This window comes from Pseudopipra pipra, chromosome 1, assembly GCF_036250125.1.
Source record: "Pseudopipra pipra isolate bDixPip1 chromosome 1, bDixPip1.hap1, whole genome shotgun sequence".
NCBI classification, from domain to species: Eukaryota; Metazoa; Chordata; class Aves; order Passeriformes; family Pipridae; genus Pseudopipra; species Pseudopipra pipra.
In genome coordinates, this window is record NC_087549.1 from 147,541,618 (window position 1) to 147,557,394 (window position 15,777).

The following is a 15,777-nucleotide window of genomic DNA, read 5'->3' on the forward strand; positions in this document are numbered from 1 at the left end:
TTAGGGAAAATACTCTAAAACCTCTGTCAAGTCCTATTAAAAACAGCTTTGCTGCAGGAAGTTTACCACTGGGAATAACTTCTGATGCAATGGTTGCTTGACTCATCCAAATTTTCTGCAGTGATGAGTAGGACAGCTAAACCCAAATGTGACCAGTCAGCATCTAAAGAGTCCACCTATTCACACCACAAAGTCAGCAAAGGCAAAAAGTTCAAAAAACATTCTAATACAAAACATTTTGCTTTCAATACTTATTTTAGGGTTTCTGAATACCCAGACCTGGGACTGGGAGGCAGCAGAGTACAGTGACCCAGCATGAACATGTTATTTTAATTCCATTCTCAAACCAGAGCAGCTCCATGGTGCAGTTCACCATCCAACCCCCTAACAGCTGTACTGGCTTGACAGAGAGCAGAGACTCCCCACCAGCAAACAGCAGAACGCTCTGTAAACTGGAGCTACTGTCCAAATTCCTTCGTCACACACTTGCCTCCTGGAGCAATGAAAACTACCCACTTAACCTAGCAGAAAAGCATGGAAGAGGAAACTAATCCCTCTGGAATGACAATAATTGTAGAGCAGTTGATTCACTCCAAGGGCTCAGCTGAGTGGAAAACTACTTAGAGTAAAACTTGTTTACTACAATCGTCTGAGTGATTATTACAGCAGATAACAATCTATTTGGAATGGGTTGTTCTTTTTTGCCTTTTACACTGAAAACCACTGGCAAAGTCTGAACAAATTTATTACTAAAAAGGCAACGTAGAAAAATAACACAAATAAGTGAAAAGTTCCCCCAGAAAGAATAGACCAGTCTAGCCAGCAGCTTGATTCCTTTCCCAGCCAGATTCCTTTCACATAAAAACCCACACTTATTCTCCCACCAAAAAAAGCAAGTGCACACACACTTCTAAATCTTTACAAGCCACATTGTTTAAGAAACCTGTACCTAAGCTCTAGTACTCTTCTCCAATGTAAAACTGAAAGTAGGACTCTGATGTTAAGGATTTAAACATCTAATTAAAAAAAATTTAAAAATTAAGTTGAGCAAATTCAAGTACTAGCAAATTCTAACTATTTAAACCACCAAGATCTACTACATATTTAAAAGGAAAACCAAGACATTAATTGCAAAATTGCACACCACAAATACTTTGTATTTATCCAATTTTAAATGGTATCTATTCACAGTGCTCTTCATTCCTCAAGGCAAGTACATGTTTGGCACGATCCAGCATCGGCTGACACATGCAAAACAACCAACATCTTCATTAGTATCTGAATGTGCACCGCTCTAAATGTTAGAACACAAAATGCCAGAATGAGAAAACACAGCAATGCAATTCAGCACACAGAAACTGAACATGAAAATATTCTACCTACCTGTCCCAGTCATCATCTCCTGCTCTTCTTCTCCAAGACCTTTCTGCACCAGGCTTATCAAACTGATCAAAGTCATCATCTGTAAAGAAGGTGATCACGTTAAATAATTCTTACTGAAATGAGAGGTTTCCAAAGCAACCACACAGATGAGATTTTATGGGTGGGTGTGGGGGGGTGTGTGTTGTTCAGAAGATGCAAAAATACCTTTTTCTACCTTCCAAGTTAACATGAAGTAAAAGCAGACAAATTACCCAACACAGAATCACAGAATCGTTAAGGTTGCAAAAGACCTTTCAGATCACCAAGTCCAACTGTCAACCCAGCACCACCACCATGTTCACCATTAAATCACATCCTCAAGTGTGTCGTAGTTAGGACAGCTGAGACCAGTTCATCATGGTATGGGTGTAACCCAAAACTGTGTATTCTATAGCCTTCCATGCCATTTCCCAGAAACTGTTGTCAATAGACTATGCGCACCCTCTGCCCCTAGAGCCTGACTCCTCAGGCTATAAACTAGGTGTTAAGAGGCCTGTGAGATAGGAGGATGCTCTTGTCCTCACACCCTTTGTGGAACTGCCCGCCCTGAGGGAAGTACTGAGTATTCCTGCCTGAACTGGAGGATATATAACCTTGTAGTCTTGGAACATTTTTTAACCCCTTGTGGGATCCAGAGGAAGGCTGCAGCTCATCGCTCTCAACCAGACTTAGACCATCACTGGACTGCAATCACCACTTTTGACCAGACTGCAACAGCTCTCCCACCAGCAGGTTCTTCCCCTCTCCCTTTACTTTGGACTCAAGCGGGGCCCAAGGAACACCACTTTGTTCATGCCCCAGGGTACTGGGTTATATATTTGGGTTTTGTGGGTTGAGACCAATTGTTTGTTTGTATGATTGTATTTACTGTATTATTTTAATAAATTGTTATTCTGACTTATAATCTCTCCTTTGAGTTGAGTTCATTTCCCCTGCTGGTTAACTCTTAAACCAGCACAAAGTGTCACATCTACACGTTATCCAAATCCTTCCAGGGATGGCGAATCCACTACTTTCCTGGGCAGCCTGTTCCAATGCTTTACAACCCTTTGTGAATTTTTTTTTTCCTAATACCTAATCCAAACATTCCCTGGCACAACTTGAGGCCCTTTCCTTACCTAATACCTAATCCAAACATTCCCTGGCACAACTTGAGGCCATTTCCTTGTCCTGTCCTTTGTTAACTGAGAGAAAGGACTGACCACCTGGCTGCAACCTCCTTTCAGGGAGTTGTAGAGAGCAAGAGGGTCTCCCCTGAGCCTCCTTTTCTCCAGACCAAACACCCCTTGTTCACTCAGATGCTCCTCACAGGATTTGTGCTCCAGACCATTCACCAGCTCCACTGCCCTTCTCTGGATTTGTTCCAGCACTTTAATGTCTTTCTTCCCATGAGGGGCCCAAAACTGAACACAGGACTTGAGATGTGGCCTCAGCAGTGCCGAGTACAGGGGGATGACGATGGCCCTCGTCCTGCTGGCTACACACACAAGCCAGGATGCCACTGGCCTTCTTGGCCACCTGGGCACACTCCTGGCTCGTGTTCAGCCACTGTCAAACAACACCCCCATGTTTCAAGAATAAAAAAAACAATATACTACAGAGCTTTCCCCCTTCTCACTCTTGAGGTGAAGATTACCCAAGGAAAAGATAGAGTATGAGATAAACCACTGGAAAATTTTGCCAATGAAGGTCATTCCATAGACAGGAGCTTCCCAGAAATGCACAAAACTGAGATGCAATGGAGGTGAAGGAAACAGTGTCTATGAAATCTCCGCTTGCCTTGTGGGCCACAAGCTCATCCACTACACTGAACTTGCAAAGGGAGTAAACCTCAGGTCAGCACAAGGTAGGTCAGTACCAGCAGCCCAAAACAGAAGAGGGCAGTCAGGTGTAATCAATTATCTCAACTGGGGCAGTAAAACCACTACAAGTCACTGAAGCAGGTTACACTGTGTACCTAAGCAGGCACCTGCCTTCCCAGAAAAAAATGGTGCTCCCTATTTCTCTCAACAAGTACCCTTAATTTAGCCTACCAAATCATCTTCCATAGCTTAGTTCACAAATTAATATTTTGCTACTTAAAAATGTTAAAGCTTCCATTTATCTGCAGAGGAAATGCAAAGGTCATCTGCTCTGTACAGACATCATGTCTTGTCATCTGTGAACTGGAAGCACGTACCCTCAGAAATACTGAACCCTCACTCTCCTACCCTCTGCCTACAGCCTGACAGGGAATGCACACCTGGATTCACTCTCTTTTCACACACTTTAATGACTTTGGTAAGACTCAAACAAACCAGCACATAGAAGTTATGCTCAACACAGGGGGAAAGCTGCTGCAGTTTAATGGTCTGCAAAATACAGAGGTTGGGCAATCCTGTCCCTGCAGTCTGACAGTCTGAACTGGTGATCACTAAGATGCCATTCATCCTCCTGACTCTGTTTGCATTCAACTCTGACCAAGTACAATGCCAAGGAACAACTGTTTCATTCGACTGGGTTTTCTGTGTTTGTTTGGCTTCTTAAATAAACCTTCAAAACCAAATCTGTCTTCAGCTCTTTAAACTCAACCCAGTATCCTTTAGTGAATATTCCCCACATGCAATGATAAACCTATTCACTTTTCACTTCATATTATCAAAATACAGAAGTTTGAAAGGAGGTAGAACATTAAAAAGAGAAAATTCAGATCTTGCAACATCACTAAATGAAGAACTTTCAAACAAGAAATTTCAATCAAAAATAGCTATGAAAGTAAGACTGCTCAGTAAAAATTATCATGTAACATGAGTCAAGTGTGGCAACTCTTATGTTTTGAAACCAACTAGGGAAGAAATAATTCCCCTTGAGCAAGTTCTCCCCTTTACTATTGACAGGTAAGTTTAGATTTTTAACTCCTTTTCTATATTTAAACTAATTTACCTGGGCTAACACAATTGAATCAATTGGTTTACATTTCTCTGCTTAAACATCTACATATTACAACCTCTTTCTATTCCAATTCCTATTTCACCCACAGGGAGAGCCAGACAAATACACAAGCATTTCCCATCTTTCTCTTGAATGCTAAATTATTCAATTTTATGGTCTCTGGGGAAAAAAAAAAAAAAGAGAGGAGGAGAAAAAAAAAAAAAGGTCACCTCGCTGTCCTTATGGTCATTCAAAACCATGCTGCAGTGACTGTTTTAGTGCATTGACATTTTAAGGGCACTGTTCTTACAGCTGGATTGCTGTAATCCACTGACTTGATGTAATCACTGCCAATGATTATTTTTTGAGGTAATGCACCTGATTTGGCAGCACCCCAAATTACAAGTGTCCACATATTGATTAACACAGCTCAAGACAATGACAAATCAGGAAGACTAACTTTCTTTTAAGCTATGCCTGTTTACTTGCAAGACATATTTTTTCATGCCAGGCACCATGTTAGAACTAGGGAGCTGTGCTATAAACCAATCTCAGCTCTTGGTACACAATTCTTTCAAACAGACCTTCACATCAGCCAGGTTTAAATCTAGACAACATGAAGTTACACACCACACCCTTCTTCTGTTAAAATCTCTCCGCAGCAAAAAGAAACACTTTTCAGTACAATTCATAGTAGTTTTGCAGGGCAGATATCTAATTCACAGCCATAGAAGTCTTTCAACCTGTAATTACTGCTAGTGAAGAAACAATGTCAAAAGAGGGTCCAAGTTCCTGGCAAATTTCTAATGTGGACCTGAACCCCCACCACTCAGGCAACAACATGAACCTCCTGCTCTTCTAATCACTCCTGATTTCTCACACCCTATCCCTTATTTATGAGCAGCTTCTACCAAAATTCAAAGCTGAATTACATCCAGCAAAGCCCTTTTCACAAGTCCCCTCCAGCAGGATGCATAAAAACCCCTCAAGAATGACTGGTCAATCTGTGTGTGGTGACTGCAGCTTGCAAGAACTGCTCCACATGTGTCCTCACTGCCTCCCTGTTCTCATCTCCTCTCCCTGTCTCAACACACGTGATATAAAGATCTTCAGGACAGAAGGAGACAGCTTTTCTTTTTTATGCTCATTTGTTCTGTGACAGCTGACACTGACAATGAGTGTTACAAATTATGCCATTTCGACATTAAGGAGCACAAAGCAGGTTGCAGCTTTCCTTTAGGAAAGGAGGTGACAACAGTCACACATCTGCAAATAGCATTCCTTGCCAGCTTCATCACTTGTGAGACAATAAGCACTGCACTGGACAGACCTTGCAGCTGCAGTGCAATGTGATACCTAATAGACATCGTGAGGCATCATTTTTTTTCTCCATTTCTGAAACCACACAGACTTTCATTTTATTTCTACCTGTCTAGGCAATAACATTGAAAAACACCAGTAAACAACAATCAGCATAACATCTATAGATGTTTCTCCTTGATACACTTGTAAGCCAATGTTTGTGCCAAGGGTGGTTAAATGCCTGTAAAACATTAACTTGTACACAAATAAGAACACTCAGCATCAGCAGGGCACAAAACCACTGAGAGCAACAGCCAAAGATTAATTTTTTATAAAAATTCTCAGTACTACTGCGTGGGAGATGAGAAGAAAAAAAAGTTGAGGGTGTGAATCCATGAACATAAGCTTTTAAAGCATAAAAATGTCTACTGGAGGAGTTGGAGGAGGTTCTCTATTTCTTCCAGTGGTCTCAATGCACCATACACAGCAGCTGTTGCTAAGACACGTGAGGCACTGGCTACAGCTACTCCCTCCAATTCTGGCTCTCCTGGCAAAGCTCACCAAGATGATGTTTGTGCATCAGCTGGGTACCAACTGGAAGATCCTGACAGGTGATCACTAAACACATTAAGCCCCTCTCTAAGGCAGAACTAGAAAGTTAAAACAAACAAACCCAAACCAACAAAAAAACCAACCAAACACAACCTATCAAATACCAGAAAAGCATTAACTGAATAAGCAAGGAGAACAGGCCAGTTATAGAGGAAAAAAACCCCAAATAATCCACCACTTGGCTCTTCCAACTGCAGTTCTAAGAAAACCACCATGATCAAAGTGGCACAGAAGTTTCAGGATGCTGCAGAGACGGACTAAAGCTGTTTTGTTAGACCAGCCTGCCTTGCAAGGCTCTGACCAGCTGTGAACCAGAATAAGCACAAAGACAGCCAAACACACTTGGGTCCTAAATTAAAGGTTCCTATTGTCTTTATACTTACCCTGGCGTAGCACCAGCAATGCTGCAAGTTGTTCTACGCAGCTTATGTTCTGGTTTTATGATAGAACTTGTATCTTTTTTTCCTGTTCAATAAGAACAGATCATCCACTCTAGAAATCCACAAAATACAAGCCTCATTTCCTCTTTGGCTATGCTGATGGCAGTTTCTAACTCTGTGGACACCCTTTCAATAAAACCTTCACTAATTTTTCTTTGTAAAATAGAAGTCTTAAGCTACACAGTCAGTCTCACAAGCGTAGGAGGTGAATCAGCAGGAACACTGCAGAGCTCTTAACACCATAAAATGTTACTAACGTAGCCTAAAAAGGTAGTCCCACATAGCAACTGTTGCTAAGATTGGAGTATTTTACTGCAATGAGATGACCGAGACTTCTAGACGAGGGAAAACATTTGATGACTGCATTGTTGGTCTTCCCTGAAATCCACCTGAAAGCTTCCCAGAACACCAACCACATTCTGCTTCAAACCTTAGCAGTTCCAAATTTTGTGTTTTGGTTCATTTCAATATTACACTATCATGAACATAAAGCATGCAATAAGTATTAGGCATTGAAAAAGCACTGAAGATTTCTCCTTATCCAAAACAAGATGAAGATGTCACAATGATCCTACAGTTCAATGGATAAAAAAGAATTACTCACTCTTTGCCCAACAGGTCCTTTAATGAAGTAACTAAGTCTTATTTTCCTTTAGGGCAAAATAAAAATAAACCCCATGATATGATTCTATGACAGGTAAGGGAGCTAGTTAAAATCAAAACAAAACAAAACAGAAAACCAGAGGGGAAAAGTCATTTACCACATGAAAAAGCACTTCTCTATCTTTCAAATAATGCTGATCAGAACAAGTCCATCTTGCTCTATCCCCTTAAAACACCAAACATGACAACTTGACAGCATTCCAACACAAGTCTCTGGATTAAAAACAGTTTACCAGATTATCTTTATGTAATAGTTTATTTCTACAAAATATTTTTCTTCATATTTCATTGCAAAAGGTTACGCAACACATAAGTACTGCAAAAACTTCTATTTTCAGCACCTGAGCACACCATGTAAAAACTGCCCCACAGCAAACTGAATGTTAGTATCTCTTGCTACGTGATGCAACAGAATAACATCACGGATTCAGGCTCAGTTCCTGCTGACCTGTGGTTTTTCCTGATGCTGTCACAATTTGTCACCAGAAGTTTTCATGCAACTGGTGTTGGCAGTACAGTCACACTGCCAACCTGTGTTACAAGACACAGACCTTCCTCAGGCAACCTAACAGGGCATGAAGCCCACTATGAATCCAGTCCCACTTACTACAGTGTTGCCGGTGTATTTTGGTGCTGAAAAAAAATCTCCCAGAGCAGTTAATCAGGGGTGAGATAAGAAAGGGTTTATTCTGCCAAGGCAAGATGTTACAGGACGCATGCCGGCAGTGCCTGAGAGGTTACATTTTATAATACCATCCATCCACTCCCAGATGTGCCCACCCTGTGGCCTTTCCTCTGGTCCGCCCCGGGGCCACCTCCTTGAAATGAGTCTGGGGTGTATTTTGGGACCCCTCCTTCCTCCCATCTTCATCATCATCAGAGCACAAAGGGTACATAGTTACCTAATTCCTGACCTATTCTGTGGTTTAGGCCCAGATATGCTGTTCTGTCAACTGTCTAGGCCTTGCCTTGACAAAAGACTAAACATTTCTATTAGATTTGGGGCTATGAATGATATAGGGAGGATAGAATGGGGTAAGAGGGTTAGGGAACGTATAAACAAGGGTACTAGAGAGAGGGAAAGGAACAAGGGACAAGGGGGGGGGAAGGTTGCTGCTTTTAAAACTTACTTATAAAACTTACAATTCTTACAAATATTAGAAAAATAAAAAAACATTAGGGGCTTAAGGCATCACAGAAAATCAAGACCATCACAAAAATCACATTTGGTCTTACTACCACATTATACACAAATATGCCACATTCACAAACAGTTTAGTTTATCTGTCAGGAACAGACATCATGTAGCCTTCACACTGGTAAACAATTACTCATAGAAGCCTTAAGTATGTGGTGACTAAATATTTATAACAACCTAACAATTGCCTAACATGTTCCTCAATTACTATATTTCATGGTTTTTTTCAAATTACTCCTATAGACAGAACTTAACTTCCTCTAAGAAATAAAGCAGAAAAACTAACTTCTACAGGAAAGAAGTTCTTTTTACCTTCCCAAAACCAACCTTTTTTTGGGAGTTTGTCATGATACAAAGCAAGTCACTAGCAATAAGCAAGAACAGAACTAATTATAATATGCTGCCTGGAATTGAAGCTACAAAAGAAACCCCAAAACTTACTTCCAAAGTTTGCTTGAACTAGAAAACATATTTTCCTTGGAAAAACAAAAGTACCACAGTTCTTGTTTCACAACCACTGAACAGTGAAGGAAGGCCAAGAGTTTAAAATGAAATCCACATGAACTTGGTTCCCAAATGGATTGGGACACTGATGAGAAACTGCAACTCCCCAGAAACTCTCCAGCATCCTTCACAGCCATCAACAGTTAAAACTGAGGCTGCATTACAGCAGAACTTAACACAATTACTACTTACCTGGAGGTTTTTTGATCAAGTCACCATCTTAAATTATTCTGGACAACAAATTCTATGTGACCTAAAATCTGAGGTTTAGTATTTGATGCAATAAAGCCTGGTTTGGCTCTTGCAAAAACAACTGATACTAAGGCTATGTTTAATTCAGACGACCTGAAAAGACAGAACATTCAGAAGAATATGACTTTCAGTGAAAGCTTGTCAGAAAAGCATAAAGAGATTAAAAATTGCTGTGTTTAAAGGAAATCTCCCTGCCACAAGCTCACTGAAGTAGTAATGTTTCTTGGCACTAGTTCTTAGTACAATACTAAGTGTAATACCATGGCACTAGTTCTTGGTACAACAGTCCATGAGCATCTTTGTACTTCATGAACTGCAAACTCTACATAAAGGCCTTTAGCACTTAGAGGAGTTTTAATGTGTGCATGTTCCAATATAACTCTTAAATATTGTGACCAGCTGCACCAGTCCATCTAATAAAGTAGGATGCAATAACCACAGAGACCAAAACACAGGCAGCACTCCACCCACTTTCATCTAGGCACAAATGCAGAATCTATTTCCAGTCCCTGTCTGCTGCTGATGAATAGCCTGAAGCACAAGTTCAACTGAATTTGTCACACTGGAGATTTTGAATTGGACAGTGGCCCACAACACTGAGAAAGGTGCTTGCTGTGCTAGCAGTATAAGCTTTTCTCCTATTTTTATCAACGGCTTCACAAGAGGTTTTTAAAGCCATTACATTGCTAACAGTACAACAGCAGCCATCAACTATGTTCAAATGAAATCAAACTGATGACAGCTTAAGTTCAAGCTGGAGGAATAATGTAACAGGCTCGAGGTTAGAGGAACACCCATTCTGTTACTCTTGGTACAGGACTGCCAGCAGGAAGGCAGACACGTGGATGGGGCCCTCTTCAGCTCCTCCTCCACCCCAGCCTGTGTCATGATTCACACCCCAAGGACATCTACACCCAAAAGTCTTCTAGGCCACTGAAGTTCATCAGAAGTGAACTAATCTGAAAATAAGAAAATTCATAATAGTTTTCCCTTAGTTCAGTATGGCAGACAATGAAGAGGTGCTTCTTGCTTTGTTTTGGTGATGGTTTGTTGCTTACTCTGCAACCATCCCTCCCTAAATGAGATTAAAATCCAGCTGTAAACTGATTGCAGTAAATACCAAGAAAAAAATTCAGCATCTATAGAAAACAGTTGTTACATTACACTATAAACATATGATCAATAAATCACAGAATAGTCTAGATTGGACGAGACCTTCAAAGACCATCTGGTCTCCCATGAGAAAGGGAGCCCAAATGAGATAAATTATCTAGCACCCTGTCTTGAAAACCTCCAGTAATGGAGACTCCATCATGTCTCCAAGGATATTTTCCCAGTGACTGACTGTTCTCACTGCAGAAAAAAAAAGTCTCTCTTAAATCAAATGAAGCCTCTCCTGGTGCAACTTGTAGCCATTGCCCTTTGCCTTCTCCATATGGTTCCTTGTCAAAATAGAGCCTCTCTCTTCTTTGTACCCACCCTTTAAATAAGATTCAACATGTTTGCTCTGATTCTGATTTATATGAAAGTTCGAATCAAAGTTTGGGAACCACTGTCTTACCCTTATCAGTAAACTAATGAGCAACTATGAGCCCTCAAGGTTCCTCATCACCAACACACCTACCCTGAATTTTTACGTTTCAACGTACAGCCATTCCAGAATTAGGAGGCTGAATCAGGCTGCTTAGCAAAAGAATTTGTGAAATAATATGAAACTGTGAATTATTCCCAGAGACCTCACAGACCATCACTTGTAAACTTTCTAGTTTGTTTGTAAAATGTGTCACCAAAAGAGCCTTTACCTTCATCCTCAGAAAGCTTTGCTGCACCAATACACCTGGTCACAAAAGTACATATGAATATTTCATTATTATCTCCCAAGAGCTTAAAAGACTATAAATGACCAATGAACGAGTCCACACATACTGTCCAACAGACAAATCACCTTCCTTCCATCAAATATATTTAAATGTCCAGCCACAGACATTTCCCATTTCATTTTTCAGCCCTATAACATATCCTTACAGAGGATATATTAATCTTTAATCTGCACCCTTAAAGCCAAAACTATCTCATTTTGTAAACTGTTACCCTGCAATGTCAGCAAATTAACATCCCAATCAATTTTTCCAAGACCTAATCTGTACTAATTTGCCAATCATTAGCCTTTTTTTTTTTAAGAAAACACTAGGGTGCTGTTATCTCCATATTTTAAAGCGTTTCCCTCCCACAAAAAATTCTAAAACCAAATCCCAAACATTAATTTCTACAGTTAAAACTTTAAATGACAAAACCACTTAAGCCAAGCAACCACTTAGTTCTGAGCTTCTTTCCCATGCTACCACCACTGACTTTAGATAGTAGTCCCTTTCCAAAAAGGGTTGCACGTTCCACTTCTGTAGGTTCTAGACTCTTTTTATTGGGTTTTAAAAGTGTATTTAACAACCTCAACCAGGAATTTTCCCTGACTAGTCACATGGACACAGGCTTGGGACACCTCCCGGTTTTTTTAATTTAGCAAGTGCTGCACAGTGACCACCAAGACTAAACAAACACTGTTTATATGGGGCAAGGATCACATTTAATTGGCCACCATTTATGGATGAGCCCAATGTTAACACTGAACAAACAACTGCTTGTGCCCACTTAGCACAAAGGAATCCCAATTCAAGAATAGACACAAATGGAATTCTACAACCAAAAAAAAAAAAAAAAATTGAAATTGCAGTTTCACCACTTTGTTGAAGGTTGTCTGCTGCTGCATTGCACCTCTGCCCATTAAACCAGGCTCATTCAACTTTTAAACACAAGAACCAAATGCCCCAAAAGTGACACTTTCTTTAAATTGCTGTTCTTGCAATACCACAAAAATTTCCTGACATAGAACAGGCATGCAAAATCTGCTTTCAGATTGCATATAACTGACCTGAACCACAAAAATGAGCACAAATATTTCTGTAAGATAACTTCAATATTGCAGTATATTTAACACTATTAAAACAAGGACCAAGATATTTTAATATTTGCTGTTTTACCAATCAGTTCTGTCCTTCCGGGCCTTCTTCCCAAAACGTCCTCCTAAATTTGGGAATTTCTTTGTAACAGTTACCACAGGAATTGTAATTGTAATTCTGTACTTTGTTACCCATCAGAGTAATCGCGGAGCAGGGTCTGACACTGAGGTGAGTGAGTAGGGGATGAGCCACGACTCTTCTCGCTGAGAACATACAGAGACTAAATCACCACAAACTTTTGTAGGGACAAGGACAAGTGGGTCAACTGACAACTCAGCCTTTTTCCAACCTGCTATTCCTAGTGAAAGCAAGGCCCAAAGCAGCAGAAACAGACATGTCCTCTTAACTGTATCTCTCTTGCATACCCAAGTATGAGCCTGGCAAATCTTTCTTTTAATCACCCAACCAAATATTTTCATTTTAGAGTTTGCTTTATATTCCAATCAGAACCACAGAGGTTTTTGAGCTGTCATTTAAAATGCTATGTGTAGAGGTGGCCTTAGTCAAGAAAAAGCACAGTGAAACATCTGAGAATCCTGAAGTCCAGTACTGACTTCATTTTACACTTTTCAAGTGAGACCCTTCTACTTCTGGACAGTCTGTAAAATGAATTATAACCACCCCCCAGTTACAGATATGTTACTTAAACACATCATACACTGCACCTGCAAAAACTATGGGAAGAAATACCCACCGTCCCCGAAGGTGTTTTAAGGAAAGACTGAACACTTAGTGCCACGGTGGTGCTGGGTCACGGGCTGGACACGCTGATCTCAGAGCTCTTTCCCGGCCTCGCTGATTCTGCGAACGCCATTAAGTACAACACACCCATCCCCCCGGAGGCCCCGCGAGTGGCGAGGCCGCTCTCCCCTCGGCCCTGCCTCGGCCAAGGGGCCACACCAGCACCCATCGCTGGACGCCGCCGGCTCCCAGGGACAGGAGCGGCGCCCGTGGGGCCTCCCGCTGCCCCCGATCCCGCCCCGCCGACCCTGACCACGCGGCCCCGCTGCCCTTCCTCCGCGCCCACCCCAGGCCCCGCAGGACCCCCCGGCTCCCACACCGCGCTCCGCCCCGGGCCGGCCCCGCGCCCCGGGCGAGGCCCCCGCGCACCCACCTGCGCCTCCTCCCAGCGCGGCAGCCATGGCTCTGCGCCCCGGCCAGGCGGCGGCGCCGGCGGCGGGTCGCGGCAGCGCCCCGGCGCCACCCGCCGGAGCGGCGGGTCCCGGTGACGCCGAGGGAGGTGCCGGGGAAGGACGCGGGGAAGGGCTCGGACTCGACTCCCGGCGGGTCCCGCTCCCGCCGCCGGAGAACAACAAACTAACACAACATGGCGGCCGCCGCCGCTGTCGCCGCCGCGGTGCACCATGGGACGGCGGCGGACCGGGGCCCTCCCCCCCGCGGGGCGGGGCGGGCGGGCTGCGCGCGCCGCTGGTTGGTCACCCCCGCCCACCCCGCGTCCCTCCGCGCGTGCGCGGGGCGGGAGGGTGGCGCGCGTGCGCCGCCGGGGGGCGGGGCGGGGGGAGCGCGTGCGCGGGGGCGCAGTGAGGGCGGAATGGCTGCTGGGACGGGGAAGGGAAGGGAAGAGAGGGAGGGAAGGAAGGGAGAGGAATCATCTGTCCCTGCTGCGTGAGGAGGGGGACAAGCAGGGGCTTCACCTGCTCTGGATAAACAGTGGCCAGTGGGAATGGGAGGGAGGGGCTCCCACACCTCCCTGACGAGGGTTTGCAGCTGTGTCTTGCCAACGTGGGCGGCTGCTCGGAGCGGCTCTGGAATGGCTGGCTCGCGTAGGATCACAGTCACGGAATCAGTTAGGTTGGAAAAGACCCCTGAGATCATCGAGTTCAAACCTTTACTCAGCCCCACTGTGTCAACCAGACCAGGGCACCGAGTGCCACATCCAATCTTTGCTTAAATACCTCCAGAGTCGGTGACTCCACCACCTCCCTGGGCAGCCCATTCCAATGTCTAATCACACTTTCTGTGAAGAAGTTCCCCTGTTGTCAACTTGAACCTCCCCTAGGCCCAGCTTAAGACCCTGTCCTCTTGTCCTATCACTGGTTACCTGGGAGAAGAGACCGCCCCGCACTTGGCTACAACCTCCTGTCAGGGAATTGAGAGAGAGAAGGTCACCCCAAGCCTCCTGTTCTACAGCCTAAACACCCTCAGCTGCTTCACATAGGACTTGTGCCCCAGACCCTTCACCAGCTTTGTTGCCCTTCTCTGGACATGTTCCAGCACCTCAATGTCATTCCTTAACTGAAGAACCAGAACTGGATGCATTGGGCTGCATGGAGGCTTCATTAGGTTGCGGGTCCAGCATGAACCCCCAAGTTCAGCTGCCTGTTGGGTGAGAAAAAACCCATAAGTTAGTGGGATTAAAATACACCACGAAAGGGATAATTTGGGGAGAGTTACGTAGATCTGTGGTCCCCCATCTTTTAAGGCTTGAGTGTGCAGGGGAGTAACATGTATAAACTGAACTAAACCAGTTCAGGCCATGTGGTTCTTGCTTCTCCACTCAAACGTCACCCAAGCACACACTGTACAGGTTCAGTGTTACAACATGCTCAGTCTAGTTCACTGCAGGCTGTGCGTCCTTCTCTGCTGTCGCTCTAAGCACTTCCCTCCTGGCTGGCTGCTTGGCTCCTTGCTCCCCTCTCCTTTCCAAAGGATCCAGTGATTGCATGCCTGCCAAGTGTATCAGTTTGGATCACTGATCCCACAGAAAATCAATTACCAAAAAAATCTTCCTTTTGAGTTTCTTTCCTGCCCTCTCCTAGTTTTAAAAGGGGAAATTAGGACTTGTGGCATTCTGCACAGACCAGGTTAAGCACAATATAAAATTATGCCACTACTTGTGAAGAAACCAGATCTGATCTAAAACAGTTTAATGGAGCCTACTATACTACTTTAGTTCAAGTAAACGGCAAAACTTTCCCAGTTGGACAAGTCCTCATGGAAATAATTAACAATGTTAGTATTTAAATTATCGGCGTTATCTGATTAAACCCTCGCTATGAGAATAGGGAAGTTCTCATGTCACTTTGTTCTGTGCTCCCTGCAGACTTGTCTCTATATTGCGTTTGATCTCATTTTTCAGGTTTCCTTCACAACTACAGAAGCTAGAGGTTTATTCTATATGTATTCCTACTCTCTCACAGCCGAATTCTGTCTTTAATTTAGGAAATAGACCATTGGTAGGTGATACTTGCTGATAATTTAATATGTAGTCCTTCAGACCAGCTCTGATTGCCTGATGTGGGAGTGATGAGTGAATACTAGAACTGTCAGTGGTAGAAACCTGTGATGATTTCAACAGGACCAGGATTTTCAGTTGCTCTTTGGTATTGATCTTTTTTAGTGAGGTTGGTTTGCAATACAAAAGGGTTTCCTGGCAAAGGACGGAGTTTCCTGGACCTTCTAAAAGCAGGATGGAGAAGAAGTGTCAGGGGCGAGACTC

General features: G+C 43.3%; 1 protein-coding gene across 6 annotated transcripts in view; it reads right to left on the bottom strand.

Annotated features, from left to right (window-relative positions):
- RBM33 (RNA binding motif protein 33) overlaps positions 1–13,707 on the bottom strand; it is a 103,698-nt gene extending 89,991 nt beyond the window's left edge. For all 6 annotated transcript variants that reach the window (XR_010425511.1, XM_064638243.1, XM_064638253.1 and 3 more), the window contains exons 1-2: positions 13,432–13,707; positions 1,384–1,462 (exon numbers count right to left, since the gene is read on the bottom strand). Coding sequence is in view for 5 of the 6 variants with exons in the window: in XM_064638243.1 (XP_064494313.1) it covers positions 1,384–1,462; positions 13,432–13,459 (107 nt within the window). In the remaining variant the exon portion in view is untranslated. The remainder of the gene's footprint in view (positions 1–1,383; positions 1,463–13,431) is intronic.
- Between the last annotated feature and the right edge of the window lie 2,070 nt (positions 13,708–15,777).